Here is a 17,704-nt window from a genome sequence, read left to right as displayed (position 1 = left end):
AATCCCAAAAACTAGGTTTAAAAGGCTTGTTTTTTTGTAATCTACAAAATTACTCTATTTATCAGAACCAGAAACTGAAAGAATAGCCATATTATCGTACCACTTCCTGATGGTCCCTGAACTAATCATGTGTGATGTGCCATTCAGTCAATAAAACTGACTAAACCCAAAGTTAAAATCATAATATTTTATCAAAATTGCTTTATTTAAAGTGTCTATTTTTTTTAATTACCAGAAATAGCCATAACCAAGTGCAACCAATAAACCAGGACTGACTCCTACCAGTCACATGACAAAAATTCTGAAACTTTTGTTTGAACTGTAGGAAGTGTTGATCCATAGCTGATACGTAGATTAGATGGCTTGAGAGCAAAATAAAACATAATTGGTCAAATGCAACATGGCTTTTTCTTTCTTCCTCTATCCATGGCTGTGCTGTTTCCATAGAGGTGCAGGACTTTATATTGCAGTGAAAACTGAGCCTGCAGTGAGTAAAAATATGACACGAGCAATAAAAAGCCCAGAAACTGCTTTGAGTTCAGGGGGTTAAAGCTGCTCTTATTCAGGTTTTTATGTTAAGACTTTAGGTTAAATGACTGTGTATAATGTGAAAGGGGTCACTCGTGACAAACCTACAGATAATTATCAGTCAACTCTGCAGTTCCCCTCAGCTCTACAGATTATTGTGTGACTTTCAGCTCATTGCTTTGGTTTAACTACCCTCAACTTTGCTGTTTTGGTTCAGTCACTCTAATAGAGTCATTCCCAGCAGCAGGCAGCTGTTTTTAGTGAAACGTCTCTGCTAAACCCACTTAATGTACCTGTCCAGCACACAAGGAGACAGACGAAGTTAATAGCAACTAGCTGATGAACATAATGGAGCATTTAGGAGATATTTCCTCAGGAGATGGTGAACAGTAAACCAAAGCTTACTGTCTTAGATTCATGTTCATCACATGCACGTCTTTTTTCAAAGCTGGTAGTGACAGTAGCTGTGGCCTGTTCGGAATTAAAATAGTCCAAACTGTTTCACCAAAACAACAAAATCAGTTTAACCTCCTTTAGGTGCTGATACACCTCAGTATCTCCAGTGCTGCTGTACTGGACTCTCCAAGGTGTGTTCCATAAGTCACACAAGTCCCTCCATATCATCCTTTGCTGCACATGTCCTTATCCACCAAGCTACAAGACATTTGTTCTTCACAGCTTTTGAAACACCTGCTTTGGAAGTGCTAGCTCTGATGCTAGCACTTTATAGTAACTAGAAGAGCACTCAGAGAGCACAGTGTTCCACCAAGGCTGCTCATTCCTTGTATGATTTCCGACGGATAAGTCCTGATAAGCCCTCAGTAGTCGATTTGTAGTAGGATCGCAATCATGTGATCGTTAGCAGGCAGCTGATGTAGTGTTGTCATAGTTACAGTGAAGCCATGCCGTTATCAATGATACAGAAATTTTTAAAATAATTTGTGGATCCAGACTATCAGCTGCATCACTGCCAAAATCTAATCACTTGGTCCTTGTGTCATTTCTGACCTTCCCTGAAAACTTCATCTAAATCTGTTAATCCATTTTTGAGTAATGTTGCTAACAGACAGACATACAAACCAACATTGATCATCACATAACTCCATCGCATTTCTTGGCCAAGTAATACCACTGGGTTGCTGACATCCAGCAACATGTTAACCAATGCAGCGATTATGTAGCAACCTCCAGAAGAAATCTGACAGACAACAAATATCACCATTAATAGCAGTTACCTTTCCAACAAGCGTATCAGCTATATCAAATGATATGCAGTTTATGGATCAATAAGTGCCCAAGGCTCCCTTGTACTGCAGAGCTCATAATGTCATTCAGTCCAATCAGATACAATGGATCCAGGGAAGGTTATTGATTACTGGGAGTATCCTGGGATTTATAGACACACAGAACGCAGCACCATAAAATCAACAAGGCCTGACAACTTCCATGCACGGTTTGACAGGCAGCCCTGTGCCATACATACAAATGGTCTGTTTAAGGGATCCAGGGCGAATCTTTGGAGCTGTTATCCGTTAGAACACACTGGAGTCCAGTTCTGGAGGGAATGTTTGAAGGATTCAACACTAGACATGTTGGACCAAGGAAATGTAAGATAGTTTATGACAGTGACAACATGCCAGAGGGAAGCAGAGAAATCAGTGAGTGAGGAGTACATGTTTGTATGTAAAGAGGAGAAGGACACGGTCTCGGAGACTTGTCTGTCAACACGACTTCATCACAGATACTGCAGCTGCCCTCCACTGGCCGCAAGTGATTTTAAGAGTTGGCTTTAAACTTTAACTGTTAACATACAAAGTCATTCACTGTCTGGCTCTATCATATATTAGTGACCTATTGACCTCCTACAGAGCATGCCTGCTCATAACCAGAGGTCCTCAATAGCAGTATTGCTGGTTGTTCCTTAACAAACCTTGTTACCAGGGGCAACCGTGTCTTTATGATGACGGCCTTATGTCTGTGGAACAGTTTACTGAAATATCTCAGGTTCACTGGCTCAGAGACTGTTTAGAGACTCCTGCTGAAACTTTTTTCCGATTTTCAAAAGCATTTATTGGCTTAGGACTTGTAATTTGTCTTGTTGTCTTCCTTCTTTGGTTGTAATTCAGCAGTAAAATGATGCTTTCCTCACTGTGCTACCGTGGTTATTGTATTCGTTGCTTGTGTAACACCGTAAATATAAATTGTCCATTGTGAAAGGCTGCTCACTATGGAGTATACAGACAACCAGTCCGAAAGATCAGCTTTAAGTAGCGTCAGTTTCAAAAAATGCGAGGGATTTAGTTCTTCTTTTTTGTGCTACAGCATCTATTCTCACATTTTGTCACCTAAAATTGACGTATTTTTCCCCTCAGAAATAGACTGTGAGGTTCTGCTGGCCCCAGCACTTTCCAAACCTGTTCAGCCATGTGTGACAAGCACTTCTGATGAAGCATACTGGCAGCTAAAGTCAAGTAATATTCTATATTTTATTCACTAAATCCCATAAAAAGGCTCAAAACCAGTGACTTATATATCTTATTCCACTGTGCCATAGAGCTCAGCTGTTGTTCAAAAGCTATTAAATACACACCAGTGAGCCACGGTGCTGCTCTGGCTGACATTTTCCTTCATTACCATAAACATTGTGGTGTATTTTAACTCGGTATCACAGACATTTACATGTGTGCGTCTGTTGGAAATACTCACCGCAGCACCAAGTGTGTATCAGTCTGCAGCCAAAAGCTTCTTCCTGTTTAAGTTGCATTTATTAGACCTCAGAGTCCTAAAGTTTTAACAGCAACTTGTAATTTCAGTACGACCCCAACATGTTGGTTCATGCCGGAGGTCAACAGGTCTAAGTGGGATCAGGTTTCATGATGAAACAAAGGTGGTGAGTATCCCAAAGAGACCCCACAGCTCTGGAATAGATGCTCGTCCTAAATCCATCGCAGTCGCATGCACCTGCCGTCACGAGCCCCCACATCCTCCTGCAGATCAAAGAGAGCCGGCAATGGCGAGGAATAAGTTGGCGGTCATCCGACATGCCAAGACAGGACTGCAGAGCCTTCTTAAGTAATGTTTGGAGAGCAGCTGCCGCGGCTGGTTCAAAGTGGGGGGGTGGGCGCCATGTTGAAGGGATGTCAACAACAGGAAAGACTGTAACTTAATCACCTCCTTGTTGATCCTTCCTCAGCGTGGCAGGACAGACTGAACACAGAAATCAAGCCTTTCTTTGTTAGGCTGAAGAGAACGCTTAATATAGCAGAAGCATCCCGTTAGTTCTGTGTATGAATTATACAGAAAGTAGAAATAAGGCTCTTAAATTTGCTAGTAGTTGTTTTTGAATTTGAAAGAAGCTGTTGTTTTCCAGATACATGTTTTTCTGTGCTTATTCTTCATATATGTTGAATCTAGTTCTTCCCTGCAGCAAATGCATACATTTCACAGTTGACATCAGCTTAGAGCTCAATTAAAAATAATTAACTGGAAGCGTAGCAGCTGACATTATCTATTTTGCCTTCAAGTCCTGCCAAATGACATGATTCATTTCAGCAAACGTAGTAGACAGCAATTATATCATTATTAGGACTCTATCAGCCCTTAAACTAATGGATTGGCAGTGATTTCTGCTTCTTCTCTTCATAAAAAGCTACTATAATGCATAATTTACAACAAGACTCTTAAAAAATCTGTTATTTAATGGACACTGTGTAACTTGTGAAAGAAAAAAAGTAGCCCAAACCTGTTTCACTGTAGTTTTGCTGCTACATACTCACTTGGTTTACTGTGAACAGTAGCTTATGGTGACTACTGTTAGCAAACTTGAAACAAACACTGCTGCAAATGTTAATTTTACAAGACTCCTCTCTATGTGCTACTGTTGTCAAGTTATAGTTTCTCAAACTATGCAACTGTTAACTGAAAACACTGATGCAATTCTTCAGCAAAAGTTACTGTTTTAATATTTATGTCATGCAGTCATAGACTTGAAACTGTTTTAATTTTCATTTTAGATTAGAACCAGAGGCACAGCCTCCACAGACTGAGGCCCACACAGCAATAGTGAAGCCTACTCGAGGGATACCAAAGAATTCATAGTAGTGTCAATATACACTATATTGCCAAAAGTATTCGCTCACCTGCCTTGACTCGCATATGAACATAAGTGACATCCCATTCCTAATCCATAGGGTTCAATATGACGTCGGTCCACCCTTTGCAGCTAGAACAGCTTCAGCTCTTCTGGGAAGGCTGTCCACAAGGTTTAGGAGTGTGTTTATGGGAATTTTTGACCATTCTTCCAGAAGCACATTTGTGAGGTCACACACTGATGTTGGACCAGAAGGTCTGGCTCTCAGTCTCTGCTCTAATTCATCCCAAAGGTGTTCTATGGGGTTGAGGTCAGGACTCTGTGCAGGCCAGTCAAGTTCATCCACACCAGACTCTGTCATCCATGTCTTTATGGACCTTGCTTTGTGCACTGGTGCACAGTCATGTTGGAAGAGGAAGGACCAGCTCCAAACTGTTCCCACAAAGTTGGGAGCATGGAATTGTCCAAAATGTCTTGGTATGCTGAAGCATTCAGAGTTCCTTTCACTGGAACTAAGGGGCCAAGCCCAGCTCCTGAAAAACAAGCCCACACCATAATCCCCCCTCCACCAAACTTTACACTTGGCACAATGCAGTCCGACAAGTATCGTTCTCCTGACAACCACCAAACCCAGACTGGTCCATCAGATTGCCAGATGGAGAAGTGTGATTGGTCACTCCAGAGAAGGTGTCTCCACTGCTCTAGAGTCCAGTGGTGGCTGCTTTACACCACTGCATCCCTCACTTTGCATTGCACTTGGTGATGTATGGCTTGGATGCAGCTGCTCAGCCATGGAAACCCATTCCATGAAGCTCTCTGCTGAAGAACTGTTCTTGAGCTAATCTGAAGGCCACATGAAGTTTGAAGGTCTGTAGCGATTGACTCTGCAGAAAGTTGGTGACCTCTTGGCACTATGCTCCTCAGCATCCACTGACCCCGCTCCATCAGTTTACGTGGCCTACCACTTGGTGGCTGAGTTGCTGTCGTTCCCACACACTTCCACTTTCTTATAATACAGCTGACAGTTGACTGTGGAATATTTAGGAGCAAGGAAATGTCACGACTGGATTTGTTGCACAGGTGGCATCCTATCACAGTTCCACGCTGGAATTCACTGAGCTCCTGAGAGCGACCCATTCTTTCACAAATGTTTGTAAAAGCAGTCTGCAGCCTAGGTGCTTGATTTTATACACATGTGGCCATGGAAGTGATTGGAACACCTGATTCTGATTATTTGGATGGGTGAGCCAATACTTTTGGCAATATAGTGCATAATTGCGAGATTTTTTGTATCATAGTTGACATTTCTGCTGTTTTCAGACCTAAAGTCAACATGGTCGCCTATAACCAAACACCACGTGGCACTTTTACAGAAAGATTCTTCTAAATATTATATATACAATTGAGTAAAATTGAAATTGAAAGTTATTTATAAAGATATTGTAGTAAACCTCCTGACATGCCATAAATTCACATTTGACTCACGCACTACTTTATATTAAATAACTCAAAAAGCCTTGGAATCTTTTCTTCAGGAGGAAATGACATCATGGGGAGCAGGTCATGTGATCTGGAATTAACACACTTCCTTCCGAGGTGTTTTTGTAATGGGGAACTTAGTTGAAAGTGATTTCTCAGACATAGATACAATTTGTTGTTTTCCATATAGAATTTGATATATTGCCAGAAAAGAAATATCTGTCATGATTATCTCAACTTAATAAAAAGAACACAATCAAAACCATTTTTGAATCGGCTCATTTTATTATTGTTTAGCTAATTAGAAGATGGTTGTTATTAAATTCAGACAGTTATTTAGTTGACATTTTAGTGATATACAGTCATTTTTGTAATCAATAAATGATAGTTTCCATAATAAATAACTATGGAATTTGTAAAGATGATCATAATGAACATAAAAACTATTAGTTTTTTTATTTTTTAAGAAAAATGTATGCACAAGATATGCCATTGACTTCAAAAGTCCCTCAATTATATGCTGACCCAGTAACTACTGTTTTTCTGCAGAACATTTCTCTGCAGCAATTGTTCCCATACAGATTTATTTTAACTACAGAACCACCCCTCATATGCAGTCAAGGGATTCTAACCAAAACAGAAAATGTTGCACTGATTTTATAGGACTTCACTTGTATTATTGTCACTAAAAAGTGTGCAGACAGTATAAAATGCATCTGTTTTTTAATGTAAATAAAGAATTTGTTTGTACCTGTGTTGATTAGTTACAGTGTGCGTGACTTTGGTTTTATCTGTGGGTTTAGTTGAAGTTCCTGTACAGAATCTTAAACATTGTAGGGATGAAACCTACTTTAAAGAACTCTGGAAACAAACGGCTGAACAACGAAAGACTGACTCAGAACTTTACAACTAAAGAATAGATAGACATGATGTAATGTCTCAATTAGGCGGCTGTTCTGAGCAGAACAAGGACACTTTTGGCTTAAGAATCTTAAGTGTACTTGTCTGATGTATTTTAAATTACAATGATCTAAGGAGCTTTATTAACAATTATAAAAGACGAACTTTAACAACTGTTCCAGATTTTCCATCAACTGAGGGTTTAATTTAAAAAAAATAACTTATTATACAGTATATGAGTCCTCATGTACTTTAACATGACAGTGATGCCTACATAAGTAAATCACAAGACTGTGTTACCAAAAACTTGGAATCCATTTTAAAAATGATCTCTTTACCACCTGTGAATCTGCTCAGTAATACTCTACCGTTGAAGAGTTTGCTGTCACTTAGAAATGTCCTTATTTTTGAAAGAAAAGCCATTTTTTTCAATGAAGATAACATTAAATGAATCAGAAATCCAGTCTAGACATTGTAAATGTGGTAAATGACTATTCTAGCTGGAAACAGCTGATTTTTAACCATCACTCCTGTGTTCTAATGCTACATTGTGTTAGCTAATGGTGTTGAAAGGCTCATTGATGATTAGAAAACCCTTGTGCAGTTATGTTAGCACATGAATAAAAGTGTGTGTTTTCATGGAAAACATGAAATTGCCTAGGTGACCCCAAACTTTTGAACAGTAGCGTATGTATTTCCAGTCTGGACCCTGACTATTTCCCTGAAGTACAGAAAACAAGAATTCAAGGACAAGGCCAGCAGGTGAGTCTAAAATCCAGATCTGAATATTCAGCGGTGTTCTTTTGCTGCAGCAGCGAATCCTTCATGTGTCAGAAAGGATGCCTTCATGCGCACCGTGTTTAATTGAATTAGCCCAGCTGTAGTCAGGAGAGTAGCCGGAGCCACGTGTGCTTTTGACATTACATGCTGGCAGATTATCTGAGCGGCAACAACTGGCAGTGAAACCCAATTCTCTCCGTGGCTTCTACTTTTAGACCAGGAAACACGGGGTGAGAGGTTCAGCGGTTGTAAAGCACGAAAGGCTGGAGACCCGACAGGGCAGCAGCTAGTTAAACAGGTCATTCAAATGACCCCGCTGACCCTTCAGGGGCCCAGGCATTAATCTGCTGAAGAAACACACCACACACTGTGCTCATTTTGTTTGTTTTTTAATGGAATGTATCTTTTCGAGGTATGAAAATAGATCTCACGTTGAAATAAGAAATTGGACAGTGGCTACAAAGGGCACAGCTATAACTGTGTGTGAAATGATGGCAACGGGAAGGCATGTCAGAGAAGCATCACACCGGTCGCATTAGATAAAGGGCACAGCTCCGACCCTGTGTGGGAGATGACAGCAGCACCGAGGCATGTGTCAGGTTGGCAAGAGTGGAAAGCTGTGGAAACACTCCCAGCAAACAGGAAACAACATGAGCCACAGGGAGAGGTTTCTTGACAGCAAGACATCCCTCCATCATTAAAAAAAAAAACAACGGGGGGGATTTCTGAGCCTGCCACCTGACACTTTCCTCTAAGTGTTGTTCTGTGTACCACCACCTTCAGAAAGATTATTTAGTCTGTTTGCTTCCTCGTGGAAAGTATTTCATGCCTTCAATGCGCAGTACAAATGATTGATAGAGGTTTGTGAACAGTTCTCAGAGGCAGAGCTGCTACAGAGACAGAAATATGGTGCCTTCACAACCGTGTAGGTAGAAATTTTCAGAAAAGTCCAAGTTCAAGAGTTGTGGCGTGTTTTCAGAAATAGTGGAGGCTACAGAAGTCAATTTTTTGGTGAATGGAAAATTTAGTAGTAACTTTAATTGTATAGAGTTTTACTTCACACTTTCACAATGTTTGAGGAAAATGTTGATATTCCCAAGTGCCTCAACTTTTTATTTAGCCTTTGCATTTCCTACATTGTGTTGCCCGCACATTAATTTGCAAAATGTTTGCCTTAGTGGCTGCTAAAAACTGACAGTAGCCTCCATGTTACGTTGTAATCACTAGCTCATGAATTCCACTTGAAGGCAGCAATATTCTGATTGGTTGCAGTTAACATCAATGGATGTAGCCAAGCAGTCTTTTTTAGCTTAGCATAGCTTGAACTGGTCAACTCAAAATCCAAAAAAGCCTGAAGCTAGCTAACCACCAAAAACATTCAAAACGTTCTTATCTAGCTTGTAATTATCTAAAATTACAAACTAGTACAAAAGGCAATTCTTTACAGCTTAGAAAATCATTTTCCAGAGAAGAGCTAATAGCAGTTTTGGTCAATGTGGCCACTGCTGGACTTGCAGGTGATGTAACACCCAAAGGGCAAAAAGTACTTTTGCCCATATGTCCAATCACTAGAAAAAAACCCAAAACATCGCTCCTTATTATTTTGACAGACATAATACATCGACGTCTCTGGCGGTTAGTTGTGACCACTTTTAGCTAGCTGGCTAATTGCTGGCTAGCTAGCCAAACACATGCTAGTATTTGTCTCAGTAGCACTCTGTAGCAGCTGACTTGGTAGTTCGCTAACTGTCTTTGAGCAAGCTAGCTAGCTTAGTTGCTAATGGGACAGAAACATTCAAAGCCCACATTATGGCACTCAGTTTAGAAAGTCTGAGGAAACTACAAATGGTGCATCACAGCTAGTCAGCTAGCAGCTTTTTATCTTGAGCTAAAGCAGTTTTCTCAAGAAAATATGTCTGAATTTCCACTTTATTTTTAGGTTTCCTTTGAGTTTTTATTCTAGGTTTCAGACTAATGTTACTTTGCTCGGAAAGTTTTACTGCAACCAGTCAAACTGCCTTTAAAGCAGCTCAGCCTCTGAAGTATGACCAAAAAAAAGACTCCAGTGTGCACATGGTCTTCTTAGTATGACTAAGCTCTTTTCTGTAACCACTGAAAACAAACTGAGGGTACTAAGTTAGTATACTCCTCAGATTTAAGACTCACAAGAAAGCAAGAGATAACCTTAGTATGCAGTCAAATAACACGATGGAACATGGTTGATGAACACAATGTAAATACTAAGATATACTGTAGCTTTTAACAAATCAAGCACTTAAAACAAAGTGTGTATATGGGGAGCAGGTATCTCATCATATACAGTATCTACAGATTTAGTACTGAGAGGTGTAACACTGCACAGGAGAGAGCAATGTAATGAAATGAGTCTTTGGTTCAGTTGAAAAATGAAATCATGGGAAATGACACATTTTACCTACTAACCTATCTCAATCACTCTAAGATAGCTATATGTGATCTCATCCCCAATGGACTAGCAGGCGACGAACCTCAGACCTCCTGTTCCACTCTAGCAACAACCAAACATTCATCAACAACATAATGTTTTTTTATAGAAAATATATATACACATCTAATAAATAAGGGATAAACCCATCGCATGGTAGAAGACAGTTGTTTTCTCACATGCTTTTTGTCCATCAGTCTTTTGTGAAAGAAGTCTCTGTATTGAAAAGGGTCGGGGCGCTGGTCTGTGGAAACCATTACATGGAAGAGGGGTCCTCCTGGAGAATGGAGCTCGGTGGGGAAGCAGCAGGGGGAGATGCAGCCCGGGTTCATATCCATCCTCCAGCTCAGTGTCCAATTAACCTGCAGATGCAATCAATGAGACAGACTGCAGACTGACTGAGGCTGACACAGGAGGCAGAGGAAATCTAAAGTCACGTGGAACATGGACAGAACGGGACCTGAGGCTGCTCATTTTAACAGTCTGGATATAGCCATGGACCTCAAATCACTCTGAAAAATGGAACACTACAGTGAGGCTGCATTTAATTTTCTTTAAGAAAAAGGAGGAAGGATTAGTGCTGCAGGGCTGTAGCCAGGATTTCAGAAATACAGGGGTCAAGAGAGAACATTCCGGTTGAACACCAAAAATAAAGTCTCTACAAAGACTAAGAAACTCTGGTGGGGAAATACTGAATTCTTTGTATTTTTATTTAGTCACTGGAATCAGTGCAAAGGTGATAAAATTACCAAATTCTCACTAAAATATTGATCTCAGTGTTCTTAATAGCACACAATAACGTGAACCCTGATCTGAAGGGCAAATACCTTTCTAATATTTATCAATGTAGATTAGTTGAACTGTCCCAATGCCTAAAGTCATTAATTAGACTGAGGTTTAGGCAAAAGATTTGTGTTGAACTGGAAAGAAAGAGTGGTTCTTAAAGTAACAGTAAATATTCTTATTGTTTAAATGGTGGGGGTCACACGGAAGCCTATGACAGCACTGGCACTTCATGCCCCTTATTTCTGCCATGTCGGGTGACTCATGCCTACTATTTATTACCATGACTAAATAAATGAAATATGACTTCTTTGTTTGGTTCATGTCATGCTGGGTTAAAACCTCAGTTTGACAGCAAATGTGCCACAGAAATCTGTTGTTCAGCCAAACACCACAGCAGCTTATTTCACTAAGCACAACTTTACTCGGTGTTTGGATGGACTGTCAAAGCTGCACACTCTGATTCTGGTGAGGCTTTTATAACTGAGGCTGTGCTACACTTCAGGTTAGAGTGCACATTTGGAAGTCAGCTCATGCGCACACACATGGGGGATTCACCTGACCGACTTTGATATTTACGCATAATCCGTGCGTCTTTACGCTCGATTTGGATATGGTTAGGCTTGGGATATACACATCACTTGTTTTTTGTTTTTTTTTTTAAGTTAAACTTTCATGTCAGAATCTTTACTCGGGTTCAACGCTCATGCAACTTTTAACTCCAATTTGAAAAATGACAAATCAAATACGCACCTTATCAGCATAAATGTAAGTAATTTCGCGTCGTGCGTAATTCCATTCTACTTTTATCTGTGCGTAATGTTTTGGGTATGGAGAAGACCTCCTTGTATGAAATATCACACCTGCCGGGGAATGTATATCCAGCACATTTTCCTGCTGAGGGTTTCACCTCCAAAGAGGGGAACGTATATGGCCTACAGCAGAAGCTCTCAAACTTTTCTTTACGCCAAAATAAATCCACATTTTGTACGACTCTGTGTCCTGGAAGAACACTGGTTCAGTGTTTGAGCAGGGAAGGAGGACTGTAAGCTACGATGGCAACAGACGTCCTCACACATGGCACAAATATCCAGAAAATAATACAAAAAAGCAAAAAAAAAAAAAAAAAAAAAAAACAACAGGTCCTTAATTCGTAAGGGGATCCCCAGGTGGTCCCCGGACCTGGGGAGCCCCTGTCTTTCTCTTTAGCCGTCTTACCGCTAATGGCGAACCAGTGTCCGCGGGACTCGCCGCAGGTCACGCTACGTTCGGAGAGCTGCGGACGGTCTTCTGGCCGGGCATCTGCACCACGAGCAGCTGCTGCTTTTGCCGGGTGGACTTGACGGCCAGGATCGCCTGCCGGTTCTTGTACTGGACCATCTGCAAGGTGATCTCCGCGTTCCAGCCCTCGTCCTGCGGACACCTGAAGTCGATCTCCTTGCCCTCCGTCATGACCACCGTGAAGTAGACGTACTTGCCCTTCCGCTCCACGCAGTCCACCGTCTTCATGTTGGCGAAGTGCAGCTCCTTGACTTTGCCCGTGTCCGCGCCGCCGTGGTGCTGCTGGTGGTGCTGCGGGTGGTCGTGCTGCTTGGGCGGCAGCAGCAGCACGCCGTCCTCGGTCAGGACGCAGTGCTTCTTCTTCCAGAGCTGCAGCAGCCCGTCGCTCCGCTTCTCCAGCAGACCCTCCTTGAACACCTTCCTCCCGTTTTCCAGCATCTTCACCTGCAGACTTCCACCTTCCTGGCTGCTGGGCTGACTGGACGGGCGGCTGGACGGCTGTTTATCCCGGAGCAGGTGAAGGCATGGGATGCTTGAGAGGCTGCGGTGCGGTGCGGTGCGGTGCGGTGCGGTGCGGTGAGGGGAGCGGAGCTGCTGGTTGTAGTGAGGAGGCTGGCTGCCTGTCTCACTGTCTGGTTTGTGGCCGGTGTGTGAGGGGGGTTTGAAGGCGGGAGGGTTCTGGAGGTGCACCGCCCCCCTCAGTGGCATCCAGCCTCCTGAGACAATGACAGCTAATGATAATAAGCAGTTTGGAACTCTGACAGCAGCTTCATTATGTGGAGTTTAGCGTTTTAAAGTACATTAACATCATTAGGAGACTTTAATCCCCAGCACCCAAAGCAGCAGAGAAGCTGCTCTCATTTGTACTGCTAATAGTTTACAATATTCATATACACTTTCTGAATGCATTTTGGGGCGTTAGTCTCTTTTCTAGCATCATATAGGATATTTATAGCCTCTAAAGTCGAATTTTAACTGAGTAATATGTACTTCGTTTGACTGTTGTTATTGATGTGGTTCATTCCAATTTAAAAGTTTGACAATCAAGATTTGTGACAGTTTGGGGAAAACGAGAGAACTTTCTTCTAGTCGTCCACATGAAACATTTGTGAGCAGGTTTAATGTTTTCTATCGACCGTTTGCGATTTAAGTGCTTAGAAGCATTTCTATTTTTAATTTGTATCGCTATTCCATCCCTCTCCCCTCTTCATCTAACGGCCCTCATGGTGGTTGTGTGGTGTTTAATGTGGTCATGTCCAGTTGCCAGTACAAACCATATTCCCCACTGAATGTCAAGAATGTCAGAGTTTCAAATGTTACACAACAGCACCCTCTGCTGACTGAGAAGTTATTGTCTAAAGTACCGCTCAGTACTTTCAGTGGTCAGCTTGTAGTGGCTTTAAGATCCTGTGTTCACAGAAATATTCAGCACTTTAGTAGGTGTGACTGGCAGAGAAATCTTTGAACACAATGTCAAAGACCCAAACTTGATGGAAACAAAACAAGTCAACCGTCACAGTCATGTTTAACCAATTTATTCATGAACATACACGTACAGTTATTGAGTACATTAGTATTTTTGTAGCATAGCATTTTGCCTTGACAACAGCTGCTCAGAAGGACCCTACAGAAACCCTGTCACGTTCTTTCCCAATGAACATGATCTGAATACTCCCTGCAGAATGAGAAGTACCCTGGCTCTCCACAGTGGACATAGTGCTGCCCGACACAACCAACACTTGGCTGTTTTCACAACTTAAAAAGGCATTAAGAATGGACTGAGAGGGAGGCAGGCTACGGTTTCGTCTTGGTCCCCCTCCTGACTTTAAGTATTGCTCTGACATGCTTTTCTGTGGCCTTCTGGGTAACAAAAGGAAGGAGGGCTGGGGTGGGGAGTGCGGTGGGTCATTGGCCAACGTCATGGCCTTATCACACTTCCCCCGTTTTCTTTCACAGTGATAAAAATGAACAGAGACCTCAGGGGCTGGGCTGAGGTCCGTGTGAGTCACCTGACTAGACATGGATTGGCGACCCAAGAGGTGGAGGTCATATACCGAAGAGGAAGGGGTTGTTTGTTCGTGAACCTGACACGTAGACGGACACTTTTCCTTGTCATCCACTGTGCTACACCTGCTCAGCACTGTTTCTACAAAGCCTCTCTGAAAGGGCAAAGTGTGCCTCCACCGGTTGGAAAAGTAATACGCTCGAACACCAGATAGCACGAGTTGAACTCTCCACAGAGCGGGTTTACAGCAGCGCCTCCCGTGGCCCTTCAGACAGGGGGGGGAGCTGCTCACAAGGAATACTCAGCTAACCGATGACAGGACGCCACTGGTACACCACACACTAGTACAAAGTGCTACAGAAAAGACGACAGCCACGCCACTGCGAGCCTACGAGGAGCCTGAAGCACAAGTTCATTGGGGCTGGGTGTCTCCGAACTGGCCATCCTGCCAAACTGCCTCACCTCCTCCTCCTCCTCCTCATCATCATCTAAAGAATTCTCTGGAATGTTCAAGAGACTCGACCGGGCTGTGCCAAGCCCTGGGAGCGAGGAAGTCCACGCAGACTTCACTTCTGATCAGGTCTAATAGTCCGTCCGGCTGGAGGATGACGGACCGGTTGAGAGAGGTTCCCCGATGGTGCCAGCCGGTCTACGTACTGGAATGTATTGAGAGTGGAAAGCAGTCGAGCACAAGCGGCCAAAAACTCCCACCCTCAGCGAGATTAGATAAACTGGAAGGACACCCAGCTGCAGGTCACCCATCTGTCCTCTGTCTCTAGAGCTGGAAATGCTACAGTGCTTTTCAAGTGCTAAAGGCCCCGCTAAGAATTCAATTTAAAAAAAAAAAAAAAGTCACCTGGGACAAACAGAGCTGACCAACCTGGAACTCTGGTAGGAGGAAGAGGAAGGAGAGGGAAAGGGGGGGGTATATAAATTGATGTCGCCGCGATGCAGTCTAAACCACAGCTGTTGTCTAAGAGCAAATACAACAAAAGACTTCACAAGAACCCAAACTATTGTAGCAGTGAAGAAACAAGTTCATGCTGTTGAGGGAGATATTTCCTGTAGTCTATCTATTGTACAGAGAAGGAGGAAGAGAAGGAAAAACAGGTCTAGTAAAATACTATGTATATTGAGCCACACAGCTCTCAGTATATTACCATGAGTTTTTGTAACAAAAATCTTGAAACCTTTTTTCTTCAAATTCTCTACCAAGAAAAATACAAAACATTATAAGGCGGTAAGTAACTATTTTTTTTTTTTTTTTAATCGTTTTTTTTTTCTTTTTTGTTAGATTTTTTTTCCCATTTTTTTTCTTCTTTTAATTTGAGAAGCTGTTACAGTGCAGTTGATCCTCAAGGCAGCCAGGCCAGGCTTCACTGCTGCTTGCACTCAGCTGGGGGGGCTGCATCCTTCTGCAAGAAATCACAGGACGGTGGGCCGTTAAGACAGAAATCACTCGTACAGTCACGCCAAAAATCTCATCTACAGACAACCAAGCCACTCCAAGACCCAACACATTCAACAAGCGGCTACGGACTTGAAATAACGGGTTCTTTCATCTCAACTATTTTGAACACAAGACAGAATTGACAGATATGGACGTGGTGACTGGGACACATTCAGATTGGACACGCTGTGACAGCTATGGCTTGTTGGAGCATCTTTGGAAATGCAATGATTGCAAAAGTGTAGGGGACCATGACGACAAAGCTAAGGAAGATACTGTGGGTGGAAGGGTTTGGTTGAATAGTAAAATAACCACTACCCTTCAAAAGTTTGGGGTCACTTAGAATGTCTTTGTTTTTGAAAGAAAAGCAGTTTTTTTCAATGAAGATAACATTAAATGAATCAGAAATCCAGTCTAGACATTGTTAATGTGGTAAATGATTATTCTAGCTGGAAATGGCTGATTTTTAACCCTTTGATGCACAACATGGGACAAAAGTGACCCAAATCCAATGGAAAATGGGTATCTCCTGAGCCATCAAAGGGTTCATGGAATATCTCCATAGGGGTACAGAGGAATATTTCCAGCAACCATCACGCCTCTATTCTAATGCTACATTGTGTTAGCTAATGGTGTTGAAAGGCTCATTGATGATTAGAAAACCCTTGTGCAGTTATGTTAGCACATGAATAAAAGTGTGAGTTTTCATGGAAAACATGAAACTGTCTGGATGACCCCAAACTTTTGAATGTTAGTGTAAATAAACTCTATTAAAATACTCTTTGTTTTATAGATTTAAGTAGTAACAAACAGACAAGACTGATGTACTGAGATAAATACACTCCAGGCCAGTGAGTCATTAGGGAACTAATGATGTGGCCATTTTAAAATGAGTGCTACAGGAATCATTTGACATTTTGGGAAATATGTTGACTTTCCAGCAGAGTTAGAGAAGATTGATTTTACACTCATATGACTGAGCAGAACATTAAGAAAGAGTCAGCATCAGGTCAGTTTAGCACGAGACTGATTGAGCCTACAGTAGGGATGTTAATTTTTAACAATTAATCTTTTATTTGTCATTATTAAGTGAGTCTATTACAAGGGACAAGCACTTCCAAAAACATATTGTACATTAGCTTTCATACTTAGTTGTGCACCAATGTTCTTATAGAACTTAACAATACAATATCAGCCTATTCCTTTCAGCAGTCAAAAATCACCATTTCCATCCTGAAGTTTTTGCGCTCTTTGGTACCAGACAGATTACAATTTAACGCCTATGTTTACATGCAGACTAGCATCCAAGATCTTTGCCTTGCTAGTCCAGTAAACCTCATCCAGGATGCTTAACGTCCTCTACCACAGTGGCTGAGATGTTGAGAAATTAGACTCAACTGTACACAGCTAGCCAGGACCTTGGAAACTCTAATGAATATGTTCCATGTAAATCTAAATATGATAACTACAACAGAATACTAGTGTGCATGTAGACGCACTGGCTGTCACCCATTTTTCCATACCACCCTTCAGAAAATAGCTTCTACTGGTATTTTTAACTCATCCTGGATCTGAACAACCTGCATAAAATGGTCAAAGGTTGTTTTTTTTCTGGAGGAAACCAAATTGAATTTAAGGCTTTAAGTCTTTGCAACCTGCAGACGGCCTGTTGGAAACCTTAGACATGATGGAGCCTAATTTTGCTTGTTGGAGGACGTCGAAAAAATATTAGAAGCCCTTCCACTGCAGGAGCTTGTGGCAGGTGGGAAGTGAAGTATAAGTTTACAGGAACAACCCTCTAGTTGGCCCTTTCAGCGTTTCTCTTTCCACTGCAGTGTAGGATCAGACCACAACATTTATTACCACTGCGTCAAAACAACAGATAGCAGTTACTGGATGGAACTACAGCACATAGGGAAGAGAACAGTGGAGGTTTAAGTTGTT

The 17,704-nt window shown here is 41.9% G+C and overlaps 2 protein-coding genes across 5 annotated transcripts in view; both read right to left on the bottom strand.

Moving 5' to 3' along the window:
- Window positions 1–8,150: 8,150 nt before the first annotated feature.
- phlda1 (pleckstrin homology-like domain, family A, member 1) lies at window positions 8,151–13,028 on the bottom strand. 2 transcript variants are annotated; one of them, XR_008600189.1, is made up of 2 exons: window positions 11,778–13,028; window positions 8,151–10,603 (listed from the first exon to the last, which is right to left on the bottom strand). XR_008600189.1 is itself a non-coding variant. In XM_023282857.3 (2 exons), the coding sequence occupies exon 1, from the start codon at window positions 13,011–13,013 to the stop codon at window positions 12,282–12,284; it is 732 nt and encodes a 243-aa protein (XP_023138625.3). In that variant the 5' UTR covers window positions 13,014–13,028; the 3' UTR covers window positions 8,151–10,603; window positions 12,243–12,281. The 2 variants fall into 2 exon arrangements, 1 of the variants encoding a protein (XP_023138625.3); XM_023282857.3 differs by having other exon boundaries at window positions 12,243–13,028.
- Window positions 13,029–13,824: 796 nt separating this feature from the next.
- nap1l1 (nucleosome assembly protein 1-like 1) overlaps window positions 13,825–17,704 on the bottom strand; it is a 29,250-nt gene continuing 25,370 nt past the window's right edge. For all 3 annotated transcript variants that reach the window (XM_023282856.3, XM_023282853.3, XM_023282855.3), the window contains one exon: window positions 13,825–15,725. Coding sequence is in view for 2 of the 3 variants with exons in the window: in XM_023282853.3 (XP_023138621.1) it covers window positions 15,687–15,725 (39 nt within the window). In the remaining variant the exon portion in view is untranslated. The remainder of the gene's footprint in view (window positions 15,726–17,704) is intronic.

The sequence above is a fragment of the Amphiprion ocellaris genome, chromosome 21 (assembly GCF_022539595.1).
Source record: "Amphiprion ocellaris isolate individual 3 ecotype Okinawa chromosome 21, ASM2253959v1, whole genome shotgun sequence".
Lineage (NCBI taxonomy): Eukaryota > Metazoa > Chordata > Actinopteri > Pomacentridae > Amphiprion > Amphiprion ocellaris.
The sequence above is the reverse complement of the archived record's forward strand: the minus strand, read 5'-3'. Positions and strand labels throughout refer to the sequence as shown.

Excerpts from the sequence above, each read along its gene's own strand:
- phlda1 (XM_023282857.3), bottom strand. The coding sequence starts at position 13,013 with ATGCCACTGAGGGGGGCGGTGCACCTCCAGAACCCTCCCGCCTTCAAA.